Raw genomic sequence first — 12,577 nt, forward strand, 5'->3', positions numbered from 1 at the left:
AAAAAAAAATTACCTTTATCAAAATTATAACTATATGTGTGAAATTATTTGGATGTATTTTAAATGGATATTTTATATATAAAAACCAAGGCTCTGTGAAACTATGATTTTACGTTTTGTTGAATTTTGCTACCACAATGTGTGGAATGGATCAGTACTCTTTGTAGCGGTGATAGTATGGGGAATTGAACTCATGGCATCTTGCACAGCAAGAGCTGCATGCCTGGCCCATCAGGTATTTAAATGAAATTAGGAAAAATGGAGTAAAAAGGAAGTGAAGGGAGGAAAGAGAAGTAGTTCTTGTTGGAACTCCTGCAGGCTGAGGAGAGAGGCCACCACACAGCAGTTATCTCTAGTCACAGTGCTGCTAAGTTGTGAGCTTTATCCTGCATTGCCTCCCGAATCGTAAATTCAGAGGTATCAATCCTAGGGGGATGCGCCAATCAAACTGATGCATCCATTAAGCATCTGTGTTACCTGTCAGGAGGCAAGGCTATATGTTTTGCTGTTATCTTTAATGACCTTAAATTCTATACATTCTTCAATTTTTCTTATTATAGGATAATTTTCTTATACATTCCTTAATTTTGCTCATCCTATTTGATTTCTTGGTTCTAAACATTTCCAAGAGACAGAAAACTGCTAGGCGTGGTCTTCTTCATCAGTGACTGAACACTAACACTTTCACCCTCTAAATTTCCTTTTCCTGTCTGTGTTTGGTAGTCGGAACCCCAGATTTCTGGCTTTTCAGTCACACACAGCTTGAGTGGCTTCAGGCAAAAGGAGCAGATCCAGCACACATCACCAGCCACACTGCTTTTCAACTGCTTTTCTAACTACACCAGAATCCTTTGTTCCCTTATACTACAAGTCACTCCCTTTCTCTTTCTAGATGGTGGCTTAGTAAGTCTGTATTAAAAGTCTTAACGTTTGTTTTTACAAGTTCTCAGAGAATTTTGATCTGGAGCCTGAATTAAGGACTATTAGTGGATTGGTATGAGTTAAGAGACTGGTTTTCAGTCAACAATCACCTGATGAGTCTGTGACTTTCTGTGTTCCTTTGGGTTTTCCAGCATCATCTAGTTGGAAAGACAGAATGAGATAATTTGAACCTTGTATATATGTTCCAGAATTGAACTGAGTACCATCTGAAGGGAAAGTACAATCAAGAGGGGCTAGGGCTGACACAGAGCATGCGATTATGCTTTCAGAGTCCAGTGTTAGGAGTAGGTATGTAGCATAGTTCCAGAGTGCTCACATAGAACACTTGGTGTAACAGGATCCATCCTGAGCACTGAAGTTAAATTCCTGTGTTAGTGCCGTTCGGATCATTCACTGAGTTTGGTAATCCCTTATCCTGCTTTAGAAATGATCTCATTGATTGATGTGAGTGTTTGGAGCAGAGAAGTTTCTTATCTTTTGAAGGCCACCCAAGACTGTCTTATTTGTGAACTATGACCTTCAGAATGCTGATTGCCTTTGATCATATGCTGATAGGAATTCCTGCAGGATAAGAATCTGTTTCATGGGGATGTTGCTGCCAGGAACATCCTGATCCAAAGTGACCTGACTGTCAAACTCTGCCATTTGGGCCTGGCTTATGAAGTCCACACCCAAGGGGCCATTTCCTCTGCGCGTACCAGCACCATCCCTCTCAAGTGGCTCGCTCCAGAACGTCTTCTCCTGAAACCTGCAAGCATCAGAGGAGATGTGTATGTTCCTGCTCTCTTTTTTCTTTTTGAGGTCTGGTGCTTCCCCCAGAATGTGATTGCACATGTAGTCACTTATGTCTGCAAATCAGATCTCTACTTGAAATCAAACACTGTCAAGCAAAAATGTTTGCCATCTGCTTTCAATCTATTTAAAAATGCTTTTCCTGGTAGTTCTTGTGAATTACATTAGCAGATTTTAATAGGAAAGAAAAAAGTGAAAATATTACTCAAATCAATGTTGGATGACTTACCTTAGCAGCCTTACTTTAACCTTTAGGGCATGGTTACACTTATGAGTCAGGAAATGAAGAATTTGAAGTAAAATAGTTATACACATTTCAAGTCACTTTTTAAAAAAATATTAAGTTATTTATGTGCATGTGCCTGCATGAGTTTATGTGCACCATGTATGTATTAGAGTTCTTGGTAGCCAGAAGAAAGTGTCAGATCCACATAACTGGAGTTATAGAAGGGTGTGAGCCAACACATGCGTGCTAGGAACTGGCCCCAGGTCCTCTGCAGAAGCAATAAGTGCTCTTAGTCACTGAGCTATGTCTTCACTCCCAAATCACTTATTAAGTGAAAAACATACATGCATATTTATTTATCAGAACTTTTAAGGAGAAAAATATACACTTTGTGATGGGTCTTGAACATGCAAAAGCAGCACCTAAGCCACAGTTCTTTGTATTCACTTCTGAAATGCAGGGTCACACATGCATGCCACAATGCACAGATATAAGCTTTATTTCTTGTCTGAATAGTTGCAATCATGACTCATGGCTGGATGCCACTTTGAGATGGTTCTTAGTACATATAATAAGAGACCTGAAAATATTTGTGAAACAATCTGAGACTTTTATTTCCTCTTCTCATTTAATTAATTAATTAATTGAGACAGTGTTTCTTTGTGTAGGCTTGGTTGTCTTAAATATAACTCTGTAGACTGGGCTGGTCTTGAACTTACAGAGCTTAACCTGCTTCTGCCTCCCAAGTGCTGGAATTAAAGGCATGCACCCCTACTGTCCAGGTTCCCCATCTCATTTTTTACTTGACTCATCAGTACAATTTTGTAATATGTTATTCACTTAATTTTTTTATTTGGGGTGGGGCTGGAGTTGAGACAGGGCCTTTCTATATATCTCTGGATATCCTGAAACTTGTTATGTAGAAACTACCGAGTTTGAGCTCACAGAAATCTGACTGCCTCTGTATCCCATGTGCTGCAGTTAAAGGCATGCATCACCACACCTGCCTTATTTTTGTTTTGTTTAAAATAAGTCTCGCTGTGTAGCCAGACTGTCCTTAAACTAGTGACCCTCCTTCATTAGCCTCTCAAGTGTTGGGATTACAAATGTGGAATACTATTCCAGGTCGTTTTCTTTTTAGCAGCATACTCGTATGGACTCGTTTTAAAACATTCAACTTATTTTTTAAAGATATATCTTATGCAAATATTTAAGTAGCATCTATAGCACTTAGATGATTGCTTAACTATAATTACATATACAACTGGTTTAATCAGGATTGTAAAGAATTGAAATTGATCTTTGGAAATAATGTACCTCAGCTCGGCACAAAAGTTCAATGCAGAATGCCTTCCTTAGGGTCCATATCACAAGAGGCAGTGGGAGTTGAAACATCGGCTTGATGAGTCCATTAGGATGCTTCCTCTGATGTATCCCTTATACCTGCTTTTCAACAGACTGTGGGCAATTGTACTTATAAAATGTCGCTCATTTAATGATGGTAGTAATAGTGAAGTATGTGCCTCTAAAGTCATACCGATTAGCCAAATTTCCTTTCCAAATATCTAAAGTTTACTAGTACTTTCTTTATGTTTGAATAAATATATCTACTGAGAAAGCAGTGGTTAAATGAAGAGTCCCTGTGTGCTTTGTATTTAATTAAGGCTAGAATTTGAGCACAGAGAGAATGGAAGATGAAAAAGATAAAAAGGGACATTCTGTTTCAGTGAGTGGATCTGTGATTGCACACTCGTTATGCTAATAACAACAGCAAACACATATTATGAAGAAGGGATATAGACTCAGCCCTTAAAGATAGAGATTCTGAGAGACATGGGCAGGAATGTTCATTAATAAACTCTGTGACTTATCCTCTTTCTAAAACACTTCATCTCTCTTTGACTCCTTCATTTCCTTGCTGATGTTAAAGTAAGCTTTCTTTAGTAAAGATAAAGGTAGAAATTAAATGGATGACTTTGCTTCTTTTACAGCTGGTCTTTTGGGATCCTGCTTTATGAGATGGTGACTCTAGGTAAGGACGACCTCCAGGGGAACAGGCAAGCTTGCTCATTTGGAGGGTGAATGTTAGAACCTTTGAGGAAGTGTTTTCAGGCCAGGCCAGATTGCACTGGACTGATATGGACTCTATGCCTCTTTCCAATAAATTCTATGTAAATATCATATCAACTCATTTTGTTCTCTCTCTCTCTCTCTCTCTCTCTCTCTCTCTCTCTCTCTCTTCTTTAGCTTTCCCTTTTACCTTTCTTTCCCCCAAACCATACCAGCTCCATAGAATGTGTTCAAACCTAAAGTATAATTCCCACAGCAACCTTCTATAAATGTGAGAACATTTTCTTCAAGTTTATTTGTCAATTCAATTTAGAAACTGTAGCTCCTTCTATGTTATAAAGAGTGGAAGGCAGGTCTTATTTTCTGTTTTGCCACGTTTTATTACTTTCCTTAATTAAAACTAAGGAACTTCTAATATTACCATTCTTCTCCAGAACATCTTTTCTGAAATTTACTGTATCCTTATATAATCTGCAGGAAGCAACTATACTGTACACAGTATTTTCCCATGGTTATGGCTTAAAGGCCGCTGTCTCAGATCAATGGATACTGGAGTTATTTTCACTTCATATTAGAAGGTTTCTTGCTGCTCTCATGTTTTTTGTATTGACAGGGGCACCACCATACCCTGAAGTCCCTCCCACCAGCATTCTACAGTATCTCCAGAGAGGGAAAATCATGAAGAGACCCAGCAGCTGCACACATGCCATGTAAGTGGTTCTTATAGGCTTGAGCTTCTGTCATTTGAAATAATGGTTCGGTCCCTAATCACTATACCTTTTTCTGCGTGCCTTGGATGATCATTGTCCTTCTATGCTAATGCACAGTCTTAAATAAAGCAGTTCTGCTCAACAACTGTATCAGCCACTTTTCTAATCGTGACAAAGTACCCAAGAGAAGATGCTTCAGGAAGAAAGCGTGACCTTGTCTCAATTCCATTACAGTGGGGAAGGCAAGGCAGAGATGCTCAGTCTGTGGTTGTGGGAGCACATAGACAGCTTGGTCACATGCTTGTGGACCAGCAGACAGTGAACAAAGGTTGGAATCAGGAGGCTGTAACTTCCAAATACTTCCCCTAGTGTCACAAACTGGGGAATCACACTTAAAACATAGGCCTGAAGGGGACAGTTCAGGCTCAAGCCATAAATATGTCATATATGTATATTTATCACATATGCATTTGTGACATACACGTATGTATACATTATATATACATTACACACATTCTTACAATTTTGAGGCAATCACTGAGGACTCTAATTTTTGTTTTCACAAAAGGCCTTCAGACAAAGTGCCTGGACTTAAAAGAACCTATCACGCTGATGAGAAGGTAAACGAAATGATTAAAAGCTCCACCCATCACACCATAGAGGGGAACTAACAATTTACTCATAGCCCTGTTATCCTTACACTGCATGGTGGAGAAGGCAGAGCTCTTCTGTCACTTTTTAGTCTGAAAAGTCTCCAGCATTCTATTATATAAAAAAGAAAACCATGCTGAGAGACTTGATCTAAAGAGAATGATAGAGTACCAGTCTCTGGAAATACAATGGGGGACGGGGCAGAAAGATCAAAGAGCTTTTATTTGGTTGTTGAAGAGGAACAATGTTCATTTCACAGTGGTCTCTGTTGTTTCCATCTCAGGTACAGCATCATGAAATGCTGTTGGCACTGGAGTGAGGACAGCCGTCCGTTACCTGCAGAGCTGTGCTTGCGCCTAGAAGCTGCCTCTAGATCTGCAAATGACAAGGCTGTGTTGCAAGTGCCAGAGTTAGTGGTGCCTGAACTGTACGCAGATGTGGCTGGCATCCGTGCAGAGAACCTTTCCTACAGCTACAGTGTCCTTTGAAGACGCCCCCAGACAAGAGACTATATGTACTTGGAATAAGTTCCTTCAAGAGGAGAGAGAAGGTACTTCCTATGGGCCCCAAAGGGAGAAAAAGGACATGGACTCCACATCTTTCCCTATATATTTTCCTAGAAATATGAAATGCTGCTGGACGAGGTTCTACCTCTACACACCATGTACTCTTGAGCTAAGACTCACTATCTGTGTGCTTCCCAGTCCCGAGCGCCTGGGACAAATGGTAGACAGTGTCATTCCAAAGAAAGTTTTTAAAATCTGCAATGACTGTTGGGGAATAGGGCAAAAGGGCTGGCTCTACCCACCCCAGGCTGGTTTACTACTAAAAAGTTTTTTTTTTAATCTAAACTATTACAGAGTATGAATAAATCAGATGGCATGAATGAACAGGAACCCAACATAGGAATTCATGAGAAAGAAAATTCAAGTTTTTTTTTCCCTGTGAAGTGTAAGGTAAATCACGATCTCCTTTGAGAAGAGACCTTGTCTCTTCTACATAGAGGAGAGATAAAAGTTATTCAGTCTTATTCCCTTCATGAAGCATTGGAGAACTGTAACAAATAATACTGAGTTTTTTCTTGACTATAGATTGAACTTTTATTGAATTCTGAGACAGGTTGATCCTGTTTGATATTACATTTAATTAGAAGCGGGAGTCATTTCATGATTAAGAACATTGTATTTGCTTGCTACTTCTGTTAGACTACGGAGAATAATTCTAAAGAACCAAAATTAGAACTAGTGATGAAATGTGTGGGTGAGTAGGGGATGTGCATGTGCGTATGTGTATGTGTGTGCTCATGTGCATGTGTGTTTGTGTGATTAGCAGGAAACATGGAAACCAAGCAAAAAGACCCAGCAACCCAGGTGGATTAGGAGATCCAAAGAAGAAGCAACCTGATAGGGATGGGTGGTAGTTTTGAATTTTCAACCATTCATTGAAACACTGTGAAACAACTCATTAAATTAGTATTTCTTGACTAGAAGTAGACTTTTCTAGCGTATAGCTGCAAAATCTTTACAATAGGAAGTAGAAAAGAAAATAGGTGGAATCAATTTTAACAGAAAAATAAAGACCTATATTATCCAAAAAGAGATTCTTTATGCGTAAAATGAGAAGACTATCTACCTCACAGGATGGTGTGAGGGTCAAGGAGACTATGTATTTGTATAATATGTGGCATATAATATGTGTTCAATAAATATTAGTCCCCTCCCACAACTTAGAACATTTTTTCCATTATTTTTAATAATATAACATCCACTGCGGCCTTGAAGAGAGCCCTGGCCTGTGATAACACAGGGCATCAAATATCTAAAAGGTGGTGGTATTGTACGAGCAGGACATCCATTAACATTAACTGTCATCATGTATTATTTGTTTTCTAACATTGAGAACTGAACCCAGGAACTTACAGACACAGGCTGGTCTTGAGCCATCATGTTTGTGTGAGGTTTTGGCCGATGACAGTAGTCTCCTATGATTGCGAAACACTGTAAGAATTACAGTGAGGACAAATTCTGTTTACACACTGACCTGTGACTTTGCAAGAACACCCTGCTACCTTTAGAAGGATGAGGAGAGCTATCATAGAAAAGATGGCTGGCAGCTGAAAACTGCTACCACTGAATCAACTGAGATCTTGATGTAGTCATAGTGACTCAGCTAAATACCACAGTAAGTAGTCAGGATTTAAGTGTGCTGGAGAGAGAAAATGGATGGAATCCAATTTTTGCCTCCCAGATGTTAATTTGAGCCATTTTATAAAGTATTTCCTTATTTAAATATTTAAAAATGTTGAGTGTCAAGGCTTTCTGTGCCAGACAGTGGGAAGTGAGTTGGATAAAGAAACTGGAAGCTCTGAATAAAATGAGACCGGATGTATTTATGTATGGCCACCTGCTAATTAAAAACTTATGTTAAATGTTATAAGTGACACCCATGGGATAGTAGAAGGCAGTGATGAGTGAAGACTTCTCTGAATACATGGTATTTAAATGGATACCTTAGGGAAGGGTCAGGTCATAGAAAGAGTGAGAAGTATCTAGGAGTGGGATTTGAATGACAACTTTGAGGTAAGAAAAACCAGTGTGGTGCTGTGGAGATGGTTCAGTGGATAAAGTGCTTGCCGTGAAAGTTTGAAGAATGTAATTTGGATCCCCAGAATCCATGTAAAAAGTTGATGTGGGAGCACACATCTGTAATCTTATCATACCACCGACAAGATGGAAATGAAGACAGGACTCCCCACAAGCTTGCAGGCCAGCTATGTGGTATACTCTTTTGTCAACCACAAAAGAGCCAGAGGTCAACCTAAACAAGATGGAAGGCAGAGATGAACACCTAAAGATGTCCTGTGACCTCCAAATGTTTTGTGGCACACACTTGACAAATTTGCCATACAATGACTACATGTACCTATGAAAAACAAAACCATAATCAAAACCAGATAAAGTAATACACAGGTGAGAAACTGAAAAGATGTCTACAGGGTTGTAGCATATGTGTTTAAGGGGGAGGAGACACATAACGAAATGGAGCGTGGCTTACTGTTTCTTTTCTTGAGTTTGTGCCTATGGCTATAGGTGGCCAGGAAGGCCAGAGGGCTGTGTTGGATTCCCTGAGCTGGAGTTGCTGGTGGTTGTGAATTGTCTGTCATATGTGCTGGGAACCAAACTCAGGTCCTTTGTATGTAACCTTTGTCACTGATCTATCTCTCTCCAGTTCCACTTCACCATATTAAATGAAGAAAAAAATAGAGTAGTAAAATTATTAGTGTAAATTAATAAAATTTTCTCATTTTTACTATAATAATTTATGGAATGCTTTGTCATCTTATACTCAGTGAAATAAGTCAAACACATAAACACAAAAACAGAAGGTCAGAGGGTAGTCTATTATCTTTAGTAGAATATTCTTGTTTGAAAGTAAATTAAAAGTTATGGTGTATGCTTAAATTATATAATATTGTTATGTTTGCTGTACTGCATCTTTCTCTGTCCTGCCAGCTCCCAAATAATGTCACAAAGACTTATTATTCATTATACAGCTTGGCGTAAGCTCAGGCTTGTTTTTAACTAGCTTATAAGAGCTTTAAAAACCTATTTTTATTAATCTATGTCGTCATGTACCAATCATCCTGTATCTTCCCTGTCTCCTTGCATCTCCTTTGCATGCCTAAATTCATTTCCACTTCATCCCTTTGCCTGTAAATTTACCTATTCTCCCCGCCTGGCTATCAGCTCTTTATCTTTATATTAAAACAATCACAAGGACATATCTTCATACGGTATAAACAAATATCCAGCAAGAATTTGTCTCCCAGCTGTTCCAAACCTAATAATTCAATTCAGTCTATCATGTCATGGTGAACAATTATCCTACCTGATAACCAATGGTATAAGAGTGGTTGGATTTTCAGAATGATGGGGATTGATTTGAGAAGCATTGCTATCAAGTGGGAAAAGTCATGGCTATGACAGGGAAACCCAAGGTGGAATAAAAGACGAAGGTGAGCAGGTGGATATGGACACACTTTGGCTTTTCCTTCTTAAAATGTACCAAATTTAGTGTGTGGCATTAGACTTCATACGACTCTTGCTGTACAGATTCATTGTACTGAAGGAGACAGCTCTGACATTCAATTCTATAAATAATGAAAATTACTGATCCGAAATGAAAATATAAGCTTATCGCTTATAGTGTTAATCATGATGCAGTTCGAGAGTGTTTCCTAAAATTGTAAGAGGGAATGATTTGGTCACTTTCAATAGAAAAGATATAGAAGGGCAGAAGAGACATAAAAAAAAAAACTCAAAAGAAGAAAATTCTATACATAGAAAAAAAAATCCCAGCAGAGAATTTAAGATTTACAATTCTAAGAAAGAATCACACCTAAAAATGGTAGGTGTGTGATGCACACGCGAAATACCAACACTTGGTTAGGAGGTTATGGCCAGAATAGGTGACATAGGTGAGTTTAAGGACTCAATAAAAATCAAAAGAGAACACAACCAGAAATGAAAGAACCACATGGCTGAAAAAACACTTGAGTGGAAAATAATTATGAACAGATATACATTAAGCCACCAAGCCTCACTTTCCATTGCAGTTGGGAATGTTCACTTCCTACTTCAACATGATTTCACAAGGTGTTGTGAAGCTGACCACAGTGTTGGGAAAGGCAGAAACAGTCCTTTTGTCTCACTTAAGTGATGAAAACATTCATTTTCACAAGGCAGCGGTGACAATGTAATTACACCTCAATACGGAACCTACAGTAACTGAGAAAGAAAAATGTTCACAGTGCATTTTCACCACTTCCCATCTGATTAGGGATAGCTAAAACTCTTTATTGTTTATTTCTTTTTGTTTTCTGAGACAGGATTTCCCTGACTGTCATGTAACTAGCTCTGTAGAACAGGTTGGCCCCAGATTCACAGATATCCACCTGCCTCTGCCTCCCTAGTGCTAGGATTAAAGGCGTGCGCCACCACAGCCTGGCCTGAAACTTACATTACTATAACATGAGAAACACTAGCCATGTGAGATATTTAAATGTCAATGTAAGTTAATTAAAATTAAGAGTTCGATTTCCCCAGTCTCACTAGCTACACTTAAGAGCTCGGTAAACTCAACACTTTCCCACATCCCTAGTGTTTTCCATGTGGGAGTACAAAACACTCCTCTGCTACTTTTTAATACTAAACACAGTGTAAAGAGTCTTACTGTGGTATTTTCTTGACTTACAATGTGAAGAGTTTGGTAAATACAGTTTTTTATTTTATCTTAAAAACACGTAGGGATCTATAAAACCTAAGGTCACTGAAGAAGGCCTTCTATAGAATTCCATGAAAACGATTATAACTGACATCTTCACAGATACTATAAAACACTGCGCTTAAGTTTCTGTGAATTATTTTTGTAATAATTTGGGCCCTTCTAGGTTTTAAAACTTAAAGTTTCACATCCTAGAAAACTCCTCAAACCTGGGCAAACCGGACTGGTGAGCAATCCTAGTGGTAAGGTGTGGTGATGCATATTTCTAATGTGTTTTCCTAAATAGCAGCCTACCACCCTACTGCGAGAGGGAGTAAATTCTGTGACAACTACATAACTAAGATAGCCATAGAGGCTGGGTGGTGGTGGTGTACACCTTTAGTCCCATCACTTAGGAGGCAGAGGCAGCTGGATCTTTGTGAGTTCGAGGCCAGTCTGGTCTGTCTACAAAATGAGTTCCCGGACAGCCAGAACTACACAAAGAGACCTTGCCTCTCAGAAAAAAACAAAACAAACAAAAAAAAAAAAAAAAGAATGACCAAAGAGAACTCTTACCAACTTGCCTTGAAAATCACTCCACGTTCTCAAACCCTACCTTCTAGTTACTTACTGATTTCAAGTGTAGAAATTGTGTTTTTTGGCTTTCTCCAAATACACACGTTCGCACTGCCTTGCCTTACTTTGGGTCATCCATTGCCTGAAATGCTGGTCTGTACTGTAGGACATTCATGGAATTTGCTTATCAAAATGCCAATTCAAATAACACAGCCTTTATAAGTCCTCTTTAATACTTCTTTTTATAAATTTCAAACTCCACCTACAGTAAAAGCACTTGTGGCTTTTTTTTTTGTACATGGATGCTTTTCTATGTATATACTATATGTAATACTAATTACTTCCCTGTACTGATGTTTGGTTTACATGTTTGCATTCTCTTTTTTCTGAAGATACAGGCTGCTCTATTGTTTTATGACTAATGCCCATCTCTTCTGGCACACAGAAAATACTTGTTAAAACTCAGGCAGTACAGGCTTCTAAGCACATCATATACGTGTCATTTAACTTTCTCAGGTCTGTGTTTGGCAAAGTTGATTACTGTGTTTCTAGTTAGTTAATGATCACACAGGTGGAGATATAATTAAGTGGTGACGGTCTGGAGATTGTACTTTCTTAGGATTACCACAGAAGGCCATGAGTCATCCAATAGGATTACTCAGTGTTGGTAACAGAGAGGTGACTAGGATTTGAAAAGTGGACTATGTGTAAGTTTACTGTCCTTTTGTGCTCTTCAATACCATCCCACACCAGAGTGCTCCTTCTGATTTAAACTGTTGGGAATTGTGGTTTAGCACCTCAGGCACCCAGGCTACTATTAATCCTTATGGAACGAAGTGACTCACAAGTTCTGCTACGAAAAACTGTTCCGTAGGTGCTGTTTGGGCTTTTCAGCTTCATGTGTTATTTGAACATCAAACTTCCCATCAGAGCGATCCATTCTATCTTGCTTTCTTTTTTTTAAATTAATTTCAATTTCATTATTTTTTTTTGTTTGCTTTCTTAGTCTTAGTCTAGGCTGTTGGTTACTAGATAACTGTTAAGCCTTGTCCAAAGGCTTCTGTTAGGACTCAGGAGGATTATATTCTGGTTGCCACTGGAATGTATTTTTACTCACCTCACCAGGTACAGGAAGTAGAGCCACACCCTACTTAACAATGTGCTTCGAGATCAGAGATACCCACAGAAAGTACAGCTTGTAAACCTCAGTTCAAGACCCAGGAAAAAGCCACACCCACACCACAGGGCAACCAGAAAGTAAAAGTGGTTTATGAATGTTCCTTCCAAACCCGACACACACACACACACACACAGAGAGAGAGAGAGAGAGAGAGAGAGAGAGAGAGAG

The 12,577-nt window shown here is 38.9% G+C and overlaps 1 protein-coding gene across 1 annotated transcript in view; it reads left to right on the forward strand.

The window, feature by feature from the left end:
* Styk1 (serine/threonine/tyrosine kinase 1) overlaps positions 1 to 5,928 on the forward strand; it is a 13,235-nt gene extending 7,307 nt beyond the window's left edge. The window contains exons 6-9 of the mRNA XM_005369202.3: positions 1,498 to 1,712; positions 3,952 to 3,992; positions 4,644 to 4,740; positions 5,675 to 5,928. Of these exons, the coding sequence (XP_005369259.1) occupies positions 1,498 to 1,712; positions 3,952 to 3,992; positions 4,644 to 4,740; positions 5,675 to 5,879 (558 nt within the window). The 3' untranslated portion in view covers positions 5,880 to 5,928. The remainder of the gene's footprint in view (positions 1 to 1,497; positions 1,713 to 3,951; positions 3,993 to 4,643; positions 4,741 to 5,674) is intronic.
* Positions 5,929 to 12,577: the final 6,649 nt, after the last annotated feature.

Source organism: Microtus ochrogaster, unplaced genomic scaffold (assembly GCF_000317375.1).
Source record: "Microtus ochrogaster isolate Prairie Vole_2 unplaced genomic scaffold, MicOch1.0 UNK46, whole genome shotgun sequence".
Lineage (NCBI taxonomy): Eukaryota > Metazoa > Chordata > Mammalia > Rodentia > Cricetidae > Microtus > Microtus ochrogaster.